General features: G+C 44.0%; 2 protein-coding genes across 2 annotated transcripts; one reads left to right on the top strand and one right to left on the bottom strand.

Moving 5' to 3' along the window:
• The first annotated feature begins 6,580 nt into the window (after positions 1 to 6,580).
• On the top strand, positions 6,581 to 9,457 carry LOC127301132 (F-box/LRR-repeat protein 14). Its single transcript, XM_051331355.2, has 2 exons — positions 6,581 to 6,806; positions 7,703 to 9,457. The coding sequence occupies exon 2, from the start codon at positions 7,716 to 7,718 to the stop codon at positions 9,174 to 9,176; it is 1,461 nt and encodes a 486-aa protein (XP_051187315.1). The 5' UTR covers positions 6,581 to 6,806; positions 7,703 to 7,715; the 3' UTR covers positions 9,177 to 9,457.
• Positions 9,458 to 17,618: 8,161 nt separating this feature from the next.
• On the bottom strand, positions 17,619 to 19,847 carry LOC127301136 (uncharacterized). Its single transcript, XM_051331359.2, has 3 exons — positions 19,688 to 19,847; positions 18,883 to 19,083; positions 17,619 to 18,065 (listed from the first exon to the last, which is right to left on the bottom strand). The coding sequence occupies exons 2-3, from the start codon at positions 19,067 to 19,069 to the stop codon at positions 17,863 to 17,865; spliced, it is 390 nt and encodes a 129-aa protein (XP_051187319.1). The 5' UTR covers positions 19,070 to 19,083; positions 19,688 to 19,847; the 3' UTR covers positions 17,619 to 17,862.
• Between the last annotated feature and the right edge of the window lie 179 nt (positions 19,848 to 20,026).

The following is a 20,026-nucleotide window of genomic DNA, read 5'->3' on the forward strand; positions in this document are numbered from 1 at the left end:
CATAACTTCTTTGTTTGTAGTTGGTTTATTATTGTTCAAAATCAATCCTTTGTCCACAAATCATTTATTTGATCACAAAGTAAACCATACCTACAAGGTTCAATATGTACTTCGATCTCCATGGCTAAAACACTTTGTAGTCATGGGAACCATGATCGTCGTAGCCGCTTCCGAAACCAATTCCGATGCTGCGCTACTCTGATCATTATGCTCAGGTTCATAAACCTTATCAAATTATATTGTCCTCCCACTCAAATACTTCACTAGAAACAATTTCTTGGAAATAAGAAACATCGACAAACACTTTTGTCTTTGTCTCGTGGGAAGAATTCCCAATTAAATCTCTGGGATAACCAACAAAAGACATTCATCCGATTTTGGTTGTAAACTTTTAGACCAAAATTTAAAGAAAAGACTATTATGGTTTATACCCATGCCATAACTCGTATGGTGTCATTTCAACGGATCATGATGATGCTCTATTCAGTGTAAAAGCGGTAGTCACTAAAGCATAATTCACAAAAATATAATGGCGTCTAATATTTTATCTCATCATTAATCCAACAAGGTTTGGATACATATCTCGGATACTATATCATCATTATGATACTCCAAGAAATGTGAGTTGTAGAACAATTTCATAACTCTCTTAGATGTTCGCTAAAACTCGTAATTCAAATATTTCCACCATGATCCAATCATAGATATTTGACTTTTCTATTACGATGATTTCTACTTCATGCTGAAATTTATTTGAATCCATTCAAATGTTTCAAACTTCTTCCTTATTGAATATATCCACATATATATACTCAATTCATTGTTGAAAGTTTTCATGAAGTAGAAGAATCTCCCGCACACAACTATGCCCAGTGAACCACATACATCATCATGTATTTTTTCACTAAGTTAGTTGCCCGTTCAACTTTTGGCCTATGAACGGTATTTTAATCATTCTCTTTAGAAAAGATTTGCAAGCGCCAAATGATTCAAAATATCAAATGACTCCAAAAATCCATTTGCATGGAGTTTCTTCATGCGTTCCTTTCTAACATGACCTTAATGGCGGTTCCACAAATAAGTGGAATTCAAATCATTTGCCTTATGGCATTTTTAGCGTCAGTGTTATGTATGTGTGTTTCACCATTAAGATTTATAATAACTTGTCCATTGTACATGGAGTAATGTCATAATTTAAACAACTCATTGTTTTCATTTGACCAGAGCAAAATAACAATTATTAAGTTCTTTATTATAAATTCTAAGGGCTAGATAGAATGCTAACGACGAACACAATAACACTTTATTTTGTTCCAGACGTGCATTCCTATCATATTCCTTGTTAGTTACTTAGGCCATTGTATTCTTGTATTGCGTTGTTTTGTATGACACTTCATACCAACCAATATGGTACTTATACCCAAGAATTTCATTGTGTGACTTAACTAGGAATACAACCATAACATGTATATCATTTATATACACCTGAGCTAGACTTTCTAGTCTTTTTCTTTTCTTTTTGCCAAAATATCTTTTGCAGTTTCTCTTTTAGCTTTCCTCATTATTCAGAAAAACACTTCAACATCAATAACTTCTAGGTTTGTTGGTCTAATACCAATAACCTTGAGGTTCTTACTTTGAAGTTGATCATCATATGACAAGTGTTTCAGATTTCACTATTAGTAACTTTGTAATATGATGAACAATTTCACTCATAATTTTATCCATTGTATCATGATGACTTTCTGAGACCATGTCTGTACATGCTAGGCTCGTAAAGTTTTAACCTTGGTATTCGCATGTGCAAATCTGGCTTGCACCCGTTGTATGCACACGTAGAATCTATCACACCCGATCATCACGTGATGCTTCGAAACGACGAGTCTTAGCAACGGTGCATACTAAGGATGATAACTTCATGGATATGCGAATATTATTAGTGCCCCAAAAGTTGGAGGATTGTGACGCCTGGCGTCTTCAACCTTCATACATTCCCATAAAACTTATGAGTTTATGTAGTCTCACCAAATTTATATTCTATCATCTTGCAATAAGGTCTTAGATATCACATATATCTCATACCTTGATTATTTCTGAAAACTAAATTTTCAGCTCCTTACTTTTCAAACAGATTTGAACTTCAAGTTTCACGGAGACAAGATAACTTTAGGTACTAATAGCTTATTGAATCAACAATATGAGGTTTACTAAAAGTTTGCAATAGGACATAATCAATACTTGATTCTTTAACAATACGGTACTAATCCGTAAAGTTTCTTGTCAGATTTTAACAGTATTTCTATCTCAATAACAAGACTAGCGCATAGTAATAAACGGATGCCAAAACTACAAAATTAATTCAAAATACTACTCAGACTATGTTCATGATAATTAGTTCATGTTTTAATCTAATTACTAATGAACTCCCACTTAATACAACATCCCTCATAGTTGTTAAGTGGTACACGATCCAAATCCACTACACCAAAAACCGATCATCACGTGAGATGATGTAGCTTCAATGGTGAACATCAACATGTTGATCATATCATCCATATGACTCGTGTTCAACCTTTCGGTTTCCGTTGTCCCGAGGCCATGTCTGTACATGCTAGGCTCGTCAAGCAAACCCAAGTATTCCGCGTGTGCAACATTGCTTACACCCGTTGTATGTGAACATTGAGTCTATCACATCCGATCATCACGAGATGCTTCGAAACGATTTAACTGTACAACGGTGCATACGAGGGGAGAACACTTTATTATCTTGATATTAATGTGAGGGATCATCTTATAATGCTACCGTCGCGATCTAAGCAAAATAAGATGCATAAAGGATTAACATCACATGCAGTTCATATGTGATATGATATGGCCCTTTTGTCTTTGTGCCTTTGATCTTCATCTCCAAAGCACGGACATGATCTCCATCATCTTCGGGCATGATCTCCATCATCGTCAGCGTAGCGTCAAGGTTCATGGCGCCGTCTTCATGGTTGTTCACCTCATGTAGCAACTATTACAACTACTTTGAAATACTACTCAACATGAAAATTAAAGACAACCATAAGGCTCCTGCCGGTTGCCACAATACAATAATGATCATCTCATACATATTCATCATCATATCATGGCCATATCACATCACCAAACCCTGCAAAAACAAGTTAGACGTCTCTAATTTGGTTTGCATATTTTACGTGGTTTAGGGTTTTCGAGTAAGATCTAATCTACCTACGAACATGAACCACAACGGTGATACTAGTGTTGTCAATAGAAGAGTAAATTGAATCTTCACTATAGTAGGAGAGACAGACACCCGCAAAGCCTCTTATGCAATACAAGTTGCATGTCGAACGAGGAACAAGTCTCATGAACGCGGTCATGTAAAGTTAGTCCGAGCCGCTTCATCCCACTATGCCACAAAGATGCAAAGTACTCAAACTAAAGACAACAAGAGCATCAACGCCCACAAAACCATTGTGTTCTACTCGTGCAACCATCTATGCATAGACACGGCTCTGATACCACTGTTGGATAACGTTGCATAGAAAACAAAAATTTTCCTACCGCGAACACGCAATCCAAGCCAAGATGCAATCTAGAAGATGGGAGCAACGAGGGGATATCGAGTCTCACCCTTGAAGAGATTCCAAAGCCTACAAGATGAGGCTCTTGTTGCTGCGGTAGACGTTCACTTGCCGCTTGCAAAAGCGCGTAGAAGATCTTGATCACGATCGCTTCCGGCGCCACGAACGGGCAGCACCTCCGTACTCGGTCACACATTCGGTTGTTGATGAAGACGACGTCCACCTCCCCGTTCCAGCGGGCAGCGGAAGTAGTAGCTCCTCTTGAATCCGACAGCACGACGGCGTGGTGTCGGTGGTGGTGGAGAAATCCGGCGGAGCTTCGCTAAGCGTGCGGGATGTGGTGGAGGAGAGAGACCGCTAGGGTTTGGGGAGAGAGGGGGGTTGGGCGCCGGCCCTCTAAGGGGTGCGGCCAAGGCTGAGCCAAAGAGTGGCTGCCCCCTCCCTCTCCTCCTCATTATATAGGTGGAAGCCCCAAGAGTTCTAGTCCAAGTCTTCGAATAAGACCCCAACACTAAAACCTTCCATATGGAGGGGAAACCTAGCCAAGCTAGGACTCCCACTAGAGGTGGGAGTTCCACCTCCCATATGGGGGGGTGGCCGGCCCCCTAAGGGGGAGTCCACTTGGGACTCCTCCCCCACTAGGGTTGGCCGGCCATGGAGGTGGAGTCCCATGTGGACTCCACCTTCCTTGGTGGTTTCTTCCGGACTTTTCTAGAACCTTCTAGAACCTTCCATAGAACCTTCCGCGACATTTTAATTCACATAAAATGACATCCTATATATGAATCTTATTCTCCGGACCATTCCGGAACTCCTCGTGATGTCCGGGATCTCATCCGGGACTCCGAACAAATATTCGAACTCCATTCCATATTCAAGTACTACCATTTCAACATCCAACTTTAAGTGTGTCACCCTACGGTTCGTGAACTATGCGGACATGGTTGAGTACTCACTCTGACCAATAACCAATAGCGGGATCTGGAGATCCATAATGGCTCCCACATATTCAACGATGACTTTAGTGATCGAATGAACCATTCACATACAATACCAATTCCCTTTGTCACGCGATATTTTACTTGTCCGAGGTTTGATCTTCGGTATCACTCTATACCTTGTTCAACCTCGTCTCCTGACAAGTACTCTTTACTCGTACCGTGGTATGTGGTCTCTTATGAACTTATTCATATGCTTGCAAGACATTAGACGACATTCCACCGAGAGGGCCCAGAGTATATCTATCCGTCATCGGGATGGACAAATCCCACTGTTGATCCATATGCCTCAACTCATACTTTCCGGATACTTAATCCCACCTTTATAGCCACCCATTTACGCAGTGGTGTTTGGTGTAATCAAAGTACCTTTCCGGTATAAGTGATTTACATGATCTCATGGTCATAAGGACTAGGTAACTATGTATCGAAAGTTTATAGCAAATAACTTAATGACGAGATCTTATGCTACGCTTAATTGGGTGTGTCCATTACATCATTCATATAATGATATAACCTTGTTATTAATAACATCCAATGTTCATGATTATGAAACTAATCATCCATTAATCAACAAGCTAGTTTAAGAGGCATACTAGGGACTTCTTGTTGTCTACATATCACACATGTACTAATGTTTCGGTTAATACAATTATAGCATGATATATAAACATTTATCATAAACATAAAGATATAAATAATAACCACTTTATTATTGCCTCTAGGGCATATCTCCTTCATTCCGATGCTGCGCTACTCTGATCATTATGCTCAGGTTCATAAACCTTATCAAGTTCTATTGTCCTCCCACTCAAAAACTTCGCTAGAAATAATTTCTTGGAAATAAGTAAGAAACATCGACAAACACTTTTGTCTTTGTCTCCATAGTGGAAAGAATTCCCAATCAATTCTTTGGGATAACCAACAAAGACATTCATCCGATTTTGGTTCTAAACTCTTAGACCAAAATTTAAAGAAAGGACTATTAGGGTTTATACCCACGCCATAACTTGTATGGTGTCATTTCAACGGATCATGATGATGCTCTATTTAGTGTAAAAAGGTAGTCTCTTAAGCATAATCCACAAAAAATATAGCACCCTCCAGAATAGCACCCTCTATGTGAACTAACATGTTATTGGCTAGATTGTCATCTTCCATCTTATTACGCAACCTTATTTTAATAATCTTTAAACTAGAAAATGCACGTTCAACACTTGCCGTAGAAACTGGAAGAGTAATAAGAAAATGGAGTAATCTATCATTTTTTTTTTGAAGTAGTAATCTATCAATTAAATTGTAGACAATATGTCTTTCCGTCTCCGCAAGGCATCGACAAAGATCAATGAAGGTTGATCAGAGAGAGAGAGAGGGGAACGAACGAGGCAACCAACACTGGCGAACAGACGACCTGGAGCAGCCTACGGGGAGTGGAGGCACATGCGTGCTTGTGGCCTTGTGGTGTTGGGCTGGGCCATAGAGGCTTAGATGCATAGGGGTTGATATTTTCTTTTTGCAAAAATCATGGGCGGGCCATGATCCGGTTTAGCCCTAAAGGACCATCAGTGCCTATATGGTGTGCCCGTGCATGACATTGGGATGCTTGCAACTAACCTTGGTGTTAACCTCTCCATTTCAATGAATGAGTGGCCTCCACTTTTATGTGTTTCTTTGACTAAAATTTACTCTAAATATATATAGGTTATTGGTATAAAACTAGAATGATTAGAAAGTGTTTTTAACACGAATTCAACGGTACTAATTGCTCCCTCAATCCTATAAAAGTTGAAGTTGAAGTTGATCTAGTACATTTGGATATAACTAGACGCTAAATAATATCTAGATATATCTAAATTTTGACAAACCACAAATTTCATGGAACGGGAGTCCATATAATATAATTAAGATTTTGTTAATCATTTTTTTCGGTAAAAGGCAAACACACGCCCCCGTTGGGTATTAATGGTATACGGCTATACGCCAAACACCGAACTGGGTTCGCCCCCATCGGCCCATCCATTCTCAGTAGTCTTCTCAGTAGCCAACCAACCAAACACGGAAGACTGAACTAATGGCTGCCACCAAAAAGGCGCCACACCATTCCATCCATCCAGGCCTGGGCTGATAGATCGACATCCCAGGGTCGAGCGGCGGCGGAGGTCCCCTCCGACGGTGTATTCTCTAGCGCCGCTGTTTTTATCTCCCGGTCGTGCTGAAGGTACCGCAGTTTCTTCGTTCTCATGCCCCTTGTTCGTTGGTTCTCCGGCGACATGTACATGTTTTTTTTTTCCGATTCGATTTCTTGACTGAGACTTGCCAGAGGGAAACACGTAGCATCATCCAATTTATTTAGTTGTAAAGCCATTCTCCTAGGTAGAAAGCAAGCTTTCCGCGACGGACTGTTAGCCTAGGTTGCAGTAAACAGTATAATTTTCTAGTTGAACAGATACTAGATCGGCACTATTTATTGACTGCTGTGGACTAGTCGGTTGAGGAAAACCGATTTAAAGGACACACTCTGATGTGGCGTGATCAGCTAACTTCGCTTCTTGCGAATCTGTGAGCACAAGTTTGAGTAATACATACAGGTGTGGATCCTACAAAAAAGAAGATTGGTGTTATCTAGTAGAAAATCATTTTTAATTCGTTTTGGTTTAATTCCCTTCTTTCCTGCCCAAGAGCGACAAGTACTAATTTGCATGCTCTGGTTTTCATGTGATTAATTTGGTGCCTCCAAATAAGTAGGTTCAGATTAAGCAGTGAGTCTTCTTGCGGAATTGCTTGCTTCAATTCTAGTTTGTTTCTTTGTATTTGCTTCGTTCATTCATTATTCAGGCTCTCCTTATAGCGCTGTTTTAGTTTAATGATGTAGCGTGTAGCTTCATTGTGTTTTACTAGCAATCTACATACAGATAAGGTGCTGGCTACTTTAATTAATTTCCATTATTACGAAGAACGCACAAGTTTTGGATGGATACACTAAATGCTCAAAGTTCATCATTATATTCTTCGTGATTATTGTTGCCAGTGTGATCTCCATCTTCACATATATCATTAGTTTTGGTCCAGCTATTCGGTTGAGTTCTGAACCTTGACATTACCTGATTAATACAGCTGAATTTGTTCAATGGAGGATCTACCGGATGCTTTGGTGACAGAGATTCTCAAGAATATCACCAGGACAAGTGATCTGAATTCTCTTTCCCTCGTGTCAAAACAGCACTACAAGATGGAGGGAAATCAAAGGGGTGCTCTCCGTGTTGGTTCCGGTCTTTGCACTACTACGGAAGCACTGACATCACTGTGTGCCCGGTTCCCAAATTTGTTGAAAGTGGAAATCGATTACTCTGGCTGGATACCTGGACATGGAAATCAGTTGGACAACAAAGGCCTCTTTGTGTTTTCATCTCACTGTTCCTCGCTGATCGATCTCACCTTAAGCTTCTGCTCATACATCGATGACTCTGGGCTTGGTTGTTTAGCTTACTGCAAGACATTGGTGTCTCTCACGCTAAACTCTGCACCGCAAATAACGTCAATTGGGCTTTTCTCGGTTGCAGCTGGTTGCACGAGTCTGTCTGCTCTCCACCTTATTGAATGCGAGAAAATTGACAGCGTAGAGTGGCTGGAATACCTTGGTAGGAATGGATCGTTGGAAGAGCTTGTAGTGAAGAATTGCGAAGGAATCAATCATCATGACTTCGTAAAGTTTGGTTCAGGATGGATGAAGCTCCAGAAGTTCGAGTTTGAGAGGAAAAGAGAAAAATATGATCATCGTCTTGGTGGTGAGGTCTATGACTCCTCGTTTGATGCTCACAACACGGATATATATGATTTCTGCTGTGAGAGTTTGAAAGATTTAAGGTTGGCGCATATTAAAACTTGGCCAGAAAAAGGACTACGTGTTATCCTAGGTAAGTGTAAAGCATTGGAGAACCTCTGCCTTCAGTATGTTCGTGCCCTAAATGACAATGACATGATTGCACTATCTCGGAGCTGCAGGAACCTTAAAAGCATCTCACTTTGGCTCTCACTTCAGCGCTACCATTCTGAAGGCAGCCATTATGAAGCCAGGACGTCTTTTACGGATAACAGCCTGTACGCTCTAGCTCTCAACTGTCATATGCTTCAGACCGTAGACCTCAAATTTTTAGGATGTTCTCCTAGCTGGCCATCAGAAATAGCATTCACACAGAGAGGTTTTCTAGCGCTCATTCGGTCCTGCCCAATTCGTGTTCTCGTGCTGAACACTGCCAACTTCTTGGATGACGAGGGGATGAAGGCCATCTCGTCCTTACCACATCTGGAGACACTCGAAATTGTATTTTCTCATGCAGTAACAGATGCTGGGATGCGCTTCATCGCACACACCCCATGCTTGAGTAATCTCACACTTCAGATGTGTCATGAGTTGACTGATGCTGGAGTGGCTGAGCTGGGACGTGCTCATAAGTTGGAGTCTTTGGTCATCGAGTATTGTGGCGTGGTCTCTCTGCAAGCTGTGCAGGGTGTTGCCAAGTCAGTTCACTACTCCAAAGACTGTTCAGCCGCTCTTAGGAAGAAAATAGGTTTCGGTAACGGCTATTGATGAAATTGCCTCCAAAATTGTCAGTATAAATTTGCTGCTGAAGCCAATAAGTTGTTGAGTGTGCACCATTGGACAAAGCTGTGCATCACCCGACCCAGATCCACTGTCTGAACTCATATTGCCTTCAACCTTTACTTCAATGATTCTCTTATATGACAGGTCTAATGATGAATTCTTGTTGCTGTGGATGTAGTATATGACTGTTTGGTTTTATTGTTTCTAACTATCTAAGCAAATGCCATGAACCATTTTTATTACGGAAGTGATTTTGATGACATGCAGATCTGGCTGCTGTTTTGCGTGGAAAATTTGGTATGCATCAAGTGTAGTAATGGTCAAAGTTTCGTATGGACATGTACGATGGTGGCATGCTGTGTTTTTGTTGATATTGAGTCTTTTCGAGGATGTGTTTTCATTGCTTCTCAAAAGAAAAGGTACTAGTAGTTTTTTTTAACATCAAAGGTACTAGTAGTTACTAGCATAATTTGGGGTGTTTAGATGCCATGAAAACAAGGTCATGCAAAGATAGACTGGATGTCTTTCCATTGCTTCCCATGGATTTATTTTATCAGTAGACCTTGCATGACAACTTCGCATATAGGCTGGACGTCGAGAGATAACGGAAACTTGAGCGACCACTGAAGGAAAACTTCAAACAGAGGTCGAGCTACACGAATCCCTTTATTTTCAAACACTTAGAATTTGTATTTTAAAATTTTAAAAAATCTGAATCAAAATTCTAGAGATAGCCAATGATATATACTACAATGGTGTAAAATCTCAATGCAAACTACTTTATATTCTAGGCTACATAAAAATGACAAATTCTTACAAATTTTTTTAGTGAATATTACATATTTCAGGACTATTTATTTTGTGAGATTTTGTCAATTTCGTGTAGCCTATAATACAAATCATTTTGCATTGAGATTTTGCACCATTGTAGCATACATCATTAGCTGCCTCTAGGATTTTGTTTCAGATTATTTTAAAACTTTAAAATACGAATTTTGAGTCTTTGAAAATAAAGAGCTACATGTAGCTCGGCCTCTAAAACGCCACAGTCAACGACTGAAGGCATATAACACAGCTGTGATCTGATTGCTCTATGCTTCCACAAATTTATGTTTTTACCTTTTAGATTACAGGGTATAGGATTTCTCTTTACACTAATCAAGAGTATGGTTACTATGGTGAGTGTATGAGGATTGAGGAACCCAGAAACCGCGTACACCGTTGGAAGTGATGAGAATCATGTGTTTCAGTGTTTACATGATGCATCATTAGTTCGTCAGTTCAGTGTCGAGATCCTGAAATTGTGAAATTAACACACGTCTCAAAGGAGGTTTCTCACTCTCCAAATCCTGATTTCGACCAGCTCTCTGCCATGTCCTTGTACTTAATTCACGAACCCTGTACAAAGTAAGGGAGTAATTGTCCTGAGGCTGGGGTAAAATCTCACGGTATTGCTTGGGTCCCTTTACAGGAAGCCAGGAAGCATTTGTCATCCTGGTTCTGGGTGCCTCACTTGGTTGTTTGAAATTCTCTTGTTGATTCCGTTCCGAGTGGAGGAGTTGACTCCCCATCAGGTTCTCAGGCAACACTGACTGAATCTGTCAATTAGCTCACTCTGACGTTGCACCTAGTTGGCCTGGCCGAACTCACGTAACCTGCCGATCACGCCCTTTGTATATCCGTCCTTCTTGCCGATCACGCCCTTGACATCGCAGTAGTTGCATCGCACACCTCGCTTCAATTTTGTCCCGTCTGCTGCGTACGTGGTCATCGATGCATGCTACCTGTTTCTTATTTCGGTCTTGCCCCATGGTATTTCAGCTTCCAATTCTTTCCTTGTATTTTTTTTTGCGTGTTTGAACTGGCTGTATTTTTCGGTTCTACTGGGTAAAATCAAGAATTAATGGGTACTTCCTCCGTTCTAGCATAAATATCATGGATTTATCTAAATTCACATGTATTTTGATGTATTTTGGTGTTAGATATATATGAATCTAGTTAAATTTACGTCACGTTGGTGAATTCTTTCGGTCGATGATGTTCACATGCGCAAATTTGGCTACTTTTGATTTGATCGCACATACACGACGATTTTTCGCTTCATGTAGAACATGGAGCCTTTGAGAGAGAGTCATACACGTGAAGAGAGGACGTCAAAATGATACTCCCTTCGTTTCTAGATATGAGACATATAGTTTCTAACACAAAAATTAAAAACACACATTTTTAAAAAATATTAAATCAGTGACAACAAAGAAAGAGCAGTATATACGAGTAGAAAAAATATGAGCACAAAATGGACAGATAAATTAATCGAAATTTCATGCTTCGTACGAATTATGCGTCTCTCGACCAAACAAAGCATAACATCGATACGATGAACAAAAAAAGCACTGTGCCGATCAACACGAACTACTACCAATACTCAAAAACAGAACGTCTCCAGTCTCCTAGAACTGATTGGCCCTGTAGCCCAGGAAGAGGTTGAAGAGGCCGTCGTCGCCGAGGTGGTGCGCGGCGTGGATGAGGTCGATGGCCGCGTCGTGCGTCAGCCCGCCGACGAACCCGTCGTCGAACTCGCCGACGTCAGCGCCGCTGGCCTCGGCTTCGGCGCGGGCCTTGTAGTACTCCACCGCCGTGGCGAGGCCCTTGCCGGAGACCCCGCGCGGCAGCTCCACCACGCGCTCCCCGGCGCCCACCGCCGCCGCGACGCGCCCCGCCCGCTGCACCAGCGACGCTGGCACGGCGAACTTGGCCAGGTCCGCGCTCCGCAGCAGCACCTTCGTCTGATCCTCCTGCGCCATCTCGGTCCCAACGGCTGCCGGACCTGCCGAAGCTTTGATCGCTCCTTCGTGGAGGTGAGCTCGCTAGCTACCTAGGGCTTTTTATTTGTGTGTGCGTGGGCGGCGCGGGCCTTCCAAAGCTGCGACGACGGCGATTGATTTTCTTGGGGACGACGACGAGGGGAAGGCGCGCGTATATATGGGAGCACCCTGCGTGACATACGGCGGGGTTCATGTCCGACTCGGCCGCCGGTGCCGTGACATGATCTAGAAAGGAACGGCCGGCCGTAACTCCGTGTCTTTTGCTGCAAGAATACCGAACCCGTCTCAGTTTCGTCTAGGGTGTGCCCGTGTGCACGGTAGCGATGCTTGCAAGTTGCGACACATGTTCTTTTTCTCTTCTACCTTTTCTATTTTGGATTGCTTCGCAAGTAAGGCGATTTTTACAACTTACTTATACCACAATGTACCGCTTACTTTGATGACAATTAACATGTGGTTAAATGGTTAGAAAGGCAGTGGTAACTTTAGTCTCACATTTATCGTTTTGGTGTCAATAAAAAATGAAATATTTTTCTAATGGGAGGTGATGTTCCTGCCGATATCATGGCGCGAGATGCTCAAAGGTACCAACAATGTTTCTCAATAACATCCATTTTACACTTTCCTCCTCGACTTGCACCACCTTGTCAAACTTGCGCTTGGTGGCGCGCACGTATACCTAAGGTGTGGCGTTCTGCGTGACAATGCCCCTCTAGGAACACTTGCTTGTCTCCAAGCAAGAACACATGGGAATTTGACATTGAGGACGTCCCAATCTTCCGAGGTTGCAGAGTCGTATGGGAATTTGATCTTGAGGACGTCCCAATCTTGCCAGGTTGCAGAGTCGTCGAGGAGCCTAGACCATTTGATCAGTACTTGAGTAATTGTTGATATCCCTAAGTCACCCTATGGCGAAAACATAAATACGGTCTAGCAAACCCTTGGCGAGCATCTTATACCCTCGCTTCAGAAGCCGTCACCACTATCAACCGCTAGTGCATCTTTAGGGCAGAGATTCACATAGCCCTTGTCAGGCAAGTCGTTGATGCCACCATGACGCCCGACAAAGCTTCCACACTGCGCAGGTCCATCACATTGCGTCCGTCACCGAGATCCCACTACACCATGCTGCCGAGACTCGCCAACGTCGTCGCGATGGATGCACACCGCCCTACCACAACACCACCTCCAACCATTGTGTTCTCCAAAAATGACACCCTTAGCAAGGAGAACAGCGTCGCACACCGCCATCGTCAAATCCTGGAATCCCGGGTCTGAGTTTTCATCCCAAGCAGCCCAAACGAGAAGAAAATGCAGGTTGCAGGAACGATGACTTCAACAAGGTAGCAACCAAGAGGCGCCATCATCGTCCTCCATGACCCAAGTCGGGGCCGGTTTTCACCGGAAGCTGTGCATCCCCAACTCACCTCAAACCGCCCGACCACCTTCGCTGAAGGAGAAGACCACCACCGCCATGCCCAGATCAGATTCTTGGCTTCCTTAGTGATGCAGAACTAGCCTAGGGAAGACCCCGCTCGTCACCAACGAAGAAGCAACATGAGAGGTTGCATGCCTGCAGACCGACTAGGCCCATATCGGGGCCAACATCTGCACCACTAACCCAGCTACCGACGCCGAGGAATATGTGAAGAAAATATATACATGAGTAGTCTTTCCTACCTCTGGTTTTTCTTTCTTGAGCATGGAAAGATCATGGAGCCCCACAGATAGTCATACAGAGGATGCGCAACAAAATACGACACTGAAAATAATTACAACACATATTAAGTTCTTTTTATTAAGAATCATGATATACATGATCAATCGAGGCAACATCGATACAATGAAGAAAAAAAAAGAACTTCTCCCGATCAACACAAACTGCCAACAAAAGCTTTACTATACCCCCAAGATCTAAATCATCTAATTAACCCTGTAGCCAACAAAGAGGTTAAAGAGGCCGTCGTCGCCGAGGTGGTGCGCGGCGTGGATGAGGTCGATGGCCGCGTCGTACGTCAGCCCGCCGACGAACTCGTCGTCGAAATCTTCAACGTCCGCGCCTCGCGCCTCCGCGTCGGCGCGGGCCTTGTAGTACGCGACCGCCGTGGCGAGGCCCTTTCCGGAGACGCCCCGAGGCAGCTCGACCACGCGCTCCCCGGCGCCCACTGCCGCCGCGACGCGCCCGGCACGCTGCGCGAGCGAAGCCGGCACGGCGAACTTCACGAGGTCCGCGCTCCGAAGCAGCACCTGCTGATCCTCCTGCGCCATTGATATCTGCGGCTGCTGGACCTGTCGAAGCTTTGATCGCTCTCTCGCTAAGAACCTCTAGGGCTTTGTGTGCGCGGAACTTCCGAAGCTGCGACGAGACGAGGTTTGATTTCTGGGTACGACGACGAGGGCAAGGTGCGAGTATATATGGTGAGCCGTGCGTGAGACACGGGCGGGGTTCCACTCCGACTCGGCCGCCGGCGAGGAGAGAGGACACGCGCAGCGCCCTACGTGTGCTGTTCGGATCGAGGTGTTCTTTTTCCGTTCCGTTCGTGGCATGATCTAGAAGGAACGGCGCTGATTCCGTATCTTTCGCCGCAAGAATAAGAAATAGGAAACCCGTTTCAGTTTCGCCTACGGTGTGCGTCCGTGCACGGTAGCGATGCTTGCAAGTTGCGACGCGTGTTCTTAACTTCTTTTTCTCCTTTTCTAATTTTGATTTGGATTGCTTCACAAGTAATAAGGGAAATTTTCGGCAAGATTTTATTTTAGAAACTAGGTATTCCTGAAATTATATACTCCATTCCAAGATATAAGAGCACCTCTACTAGTGCCGGTATAAACATGAACCAAAAACTCCGAGATCAGTCCCCCGAATTATTCGGTTTCGACGATTTTAGTCGCGACGCAGAATAGAAACTGAAAACACGAACTGAAAAATAGAAATCAAACGTACCGGAAAATTTTGCTCCGATCAACATGTGAAATGAAACGAGGCTTTTTCTCCGATCGAGCTACATTCAAACACAATTTACATATAGAAATGCGAGCTAATTTGACCTAAAATTGGCCCCGGGATAGTCACCAGGCTCTACGCGCGGAGAAGGAAGAGGGTTTTCGCGCCGGACGACGCCTAGGCGGCGACGACTGCGGCGACCTCGAACAGCGCCGCCTCCGCGGAGCTCGCGCAGGTCTGGGGAAGAGTCGGCACATCTTCTTTGTCGTCGTCGCTGTCGCCTCGCGTCGGAAGCATCGGCAGCGGCGGGCTGCACGAGCCAGACGGGGCCTCGGCTTCCCCATCACGCGCCTCAGAGCGCGTCGGCCGGTGCGCGAACCTACGCGGCCACCTACGGGCCGCCCGCTTGCGCGCTCTCTCAGACCGCGCCCACCTCGCGCGGTCCGCCTCCGACTGCACAACTGTAAGACGCGGCGGCAAGCCTCCGTCACCGATTCGGCCCCCTCCCCTACCGCACCGTCGTGCGCGCGCCATTGCAAATGGAGGGGAGGTCGCGGCGGAGCGGCTAAGGCAAAGACGCGGAAGGAATTGCCTGCCGGAAGAAGACCCTTTTCGCGGCGGAGCGGCAGCAGCAGCGGCGGGAAGTAGGGTTTTGGAACCCTACTCCCCTCCGCTGCCTATATAAATACGAGGCGAGCCTCGCGTTTCTTGGGCCCCGAACTGAGTTTACAGGCCACACCGCGAGTTTAGGCTCTAGTCCGAGCCACTTTCGGCCAGAACGCCGGAAAAATACGGTTTTGATAGGTTATTCAGTATCTAGTATCCGTTAGAGTTGCTCTAAGGTCATCTCCAACGCCCCCGCTTCCAGACGTTAGCGTGATCCGATGCGGCCGAAAACACAGCCCCAACGCTCCCCACATCCGGATCACGCACTTTGGACAGGTTTCCTTTAAAGCAAACCTAGCCAAGATTTAGGCTGAGTTTGCGGCAACGCGGACGGGCCGAGAGTCCGCGCTACCATGGGCGGATCCTGCCTATTGACACAAGGGGACCAGCTGCCCCCACTCAAATCTCTAATCTCCTTGTAAAAGCTAGCTTAAATGGTTGTTTGCCTCCACTTAGCAAATAATTTTTTTTCAATAACCATATTTTTGCTCCCTCTCATTTTTTAGTGTAGCTCTGCCCCTGGGTGCTACTTGTTTGCCCCGGTCCCTCTAGCCAGGCAGACAAGCAAATATTCCTTTTTCCTAGCTCCCACCCCCGACCGCGCTACTCAGATATTATTATTTTGTGTAGCCTAGAATACAAAGTAGGTTAAATTGACATTTTGCATGTTTGTAGTACATACATCATTGGCTATCTCCAAAAAATTTCGGATTTTTTAAAGCTTTGAAATACCATTTTCAAATATTTGAAAATAAAGGGTTATATGTAGCTCAGTGTACATGTGTGGTATGTTCTAAAACCACCCCGTAAGATGCGGATTTGGTCGACCTGGATCCATGTGAACCTGGATAAATAGTGAAGTCATAAAAAAATACTAAGTAAAATAAAAAAAAACACGATATAAATCATGTGTATAGAGAATGTATATAGTTATGTGCATGTCAAGTTACCTTTTACCTCCTCAGATTCACAATTGTTTCACGAAAGCTCTCGCGACCATGGAGTGCCGGGGCGAGCTGCCGCCGCCACCGGCTTGATCTCCTCCTGCCGGCGCCCTCTCCGTTCGTCGTGACCAGATCCGGCATCACATCACCGCCCTCTTTCTTCTCCCCCTCGCGACACCTTCTTCTTAATTAATAGATGAGGCAAAGCTTTTGCCTCCGTTTCAAAAAAAAAAAAGTTACCTTTTACGATGATGAACAGCAGCCACTCCACTTTTGCATTAAAGATGGGAAAAAAACCTAATTACAGGGGTTAGAGAGCAAAACAAACTGACCCAAAAATGATCAGAGGGAACAGGATGTTACAAGATCCAACTCAGGTGGCTAACAAGAACAACTAGAGACTGGATTTCTTCTTTGCTAACTCTAAAAGGTTCAAATCAGCTTTAGAGATTCTTTGATTGATAGAATTGGTATAGTAATTGTGTAGGATTTAGATCTTATAGGATTTTTTCTACACTAGTGTTTGATTCATAGGAACATATCTTACTCTCAGAACCACAAACGGACGGTGATGGAAACATCCACACCCACATATGTAAGTACAAAATCGACTCTTGAAATTAAGGAAATAATCCTATAGAAATCTTGTAGTGCAAATCGGTAGGTCATACCTCATGACAAATTTCTTTTGGCACAATCAAATACAACTCATCTTTCTATATAATTCAACTAGCCATAACATCTCAAAGCTATGCTTTCCCTATTCCTTCCTATTCTATGAATCAAATCAAAGGAGCCCTTAATCATCTCCACCTCCACCGTTGCAGATGCAGATTTTCGTTGGAAAATTCGTCTCTTATGCTCTTTCCAAATATGTCAGATAATGTAGATTGACAGGGTTTGTGCTTTTCTTTCTTACACTTACGTTGCTCTTGCACTTGTCCCACCACCAGCTGATCGATGAGGAAGGGCCAGCTGGGCAGCAGCCAGGCACTGGGCTACGACGTGCGGCTAATTGGTACTACCCAGCAAAGGTGCAATCAAAATGTGACGATGCATGCTTCGTATACAGCTTATTGGAAATCCACACAAAACAGCGCACTGTACATCATGTCACACTTTATACAACTTCTGCTCAACAGCAAGCAGCGACGATACAATGAAGAATTCAGCTATTACAACTCCAGGGTTTGGCAATGCAGAAGACATGCCTTCCTGTGGACATCTGGCAAATGATGCCCATGTAGTTTTCACAACAACTGACGACACAATCTCCTCTGTGCGCTCCATGCTCACTTATCAGATCCTTTCTTCGGAATGATAGCCTCAACGATAGCCTCGATCTCTTCCTTGGCACGTTCAAACACATTGGGGCCTTTCACTTTGTCAACTGGGGTGTCCTCGCTTATATCATTGCTTGTACCATGAGTTTCGGTCTCATGGGTCTTGTTATGCGTGGTTGCATGAATGGCTTCCTTGGAGTCCTTGTGCAATTCTGCACGAAATTCAGAGTGGTGCAGAATAATCAAGACAATGTTCTTAACAGAGTGCTAATTAAAGAACACAGCTATACTACCCTACTACTTGTGATTTGTGAAGCAATCCATAGTAAAAAGAACTGGAAATAAATGAATTAAAAACTAGATTCAGAGGGGGTACTATTAATTTATTATCTATTCTTTCCTCCTTGCATATACTTTATTTCTCTTTCCTTCTATCAAAATGGAAGACATGTACTGTATGTAGCATCTAGGGTAGCAATATTTCAGAAACATCTTTTATACCTTAATTTCTTCCCCAAAGTTCTAATGTTTCAACTTTCAAAGTTTTAGGGATGGTAAGTCTCAAAACTTAAAATCATATGCTCAAGAAGTCTCAATTATAAGTTACACAAATGTCCACATGTTCTCGATATCTGGGGAAACTCTGGTACAATGGTGCACGCAACACTACTCGTTCTCAACAAGGTGAAATCAATTCCACACATACATCAAAGTAATGGCTCAACATTGTAAGCAAATCAACTGAATATGCATTATAAGAACAGCAAGCGGAAATGTCATGTTTGCACATGTTTTAGCATTCTACACAGAAGCAGTGTTTTTCCCCAAAAAAGAATTAGGCTCCATTGTGTGAAATCTTTCACCTGTGCGATGCCTCTTTAATCCTATCATCTTCTTTTATTCCCACCTAATTCCTATTTCAAAATCCTACGCTCACTATGACTATACCTGAAGGCATGTAAGAGGAAGCGATACTTGTAGAAATTTAAATCAAGTCAGGCAACAGTGAGATCAAGTTCAGTAAATTACCACCCTCCTTCCTGCGGGGACTGGAGTGGTGCTCCATCTTGCCGTGGATAGCTGACACGAGAGCTTCGATCTCTTCCTTGGCGCGTTCGAGCAGATTGGGGGCCCTCACGCACTCCACAGACGTTTCCTCGCTTATGTCGCCGCTGGTTCCGTGAGTCTCCTTGTGGTGGGCACTGCCTTTTTTCATCACACGCCAGCACTCTGTCAAAATACGCAAGAGCTTTCAGTACGTTGGAGAGGTACACAAGGGGTTTGCAAGCTTTTGAAATTGGCTACTATAAAACTAGGAAAGTACTACTCCCTCCGTCCATTAATAGATGTCTTATATTTGTCTAAATTTAGATGAATCTATACACTAAATAGTGTCTATATACATCTAAAATTTGATAAATCTAAGACATGTATTTATGGACAGAGGTAGTACATAGGTTGAGTATAATCACTTAATCAGCACCAAGTAACACGAGAAAAGAGGAGCAAGAATCTTCTAGGAAATAAACCGAGAGTTGCTAGCAGCCTACGGCTCCAGAAAACGTGGACGGAGCCACATGGTTAGCTTTGACGAGGTCCCCGCTAACTTCCACCCAGAGATCGCAAGAAACGCTTCCCGTCTACTCGATGATCGCAGAATCGTACTGCTGATTCCTAAATGGCTAAATGGGAGCGCGCGTGATCTCGCTGGCATGCCCCACGACCGATCTAGCCTATCCCCGGATCGGGCAAAGACGAAGCACCACCTGTAGGCTGGAGCGCGAGTATGGCACGCGGATTGTTTGAAATTCGAGCGAGAAGGAGAGGTACGTACCTTTGGTTGCTGTCGTCGCCGGCGAGCCGGCGCGGCGAAGTCGATCTCCTGGGTCTGGGTGCTCCGGGAAGGGAAGGGGAGAGATCCGGCGATCGATGGTGGGTAAACGGTAGAGGAGACGATATGAAAGGAAGGGAAGTCGCACAAGGAAGAGCTGGTACTGGTATTATTCCTTGGGCTAGCCCAAAAGCCCATTGGCGAACAAGCACCTGTTCACGGCGAATATTATCTTTTTCTTTTTATCTGGAAGCGGCGAATATTATCTGCAACCCGAATCTACACCCCGACATGTGGGCCCCGTGGGACCCATCGAGGAAAGTCGTCTTTCCTGACAGTCGA

The sequence above is a fragment of the Lolium perenne genome, chromosome 5, assembly GCF_019359855.2.
Source record: "Lolium perenne isolate Kyuss_39 chromosome 5, Kyuss_2.0, whole genome shotgun sequence".
In the NCBI taxonomy this organism is placed as follows: domain Eukaryota; kingdom Viridiplantae; phylum Streptophyta; class Magnoliopsida; order Poales; family Poaceae; genus Lolium; species Lolium perenne.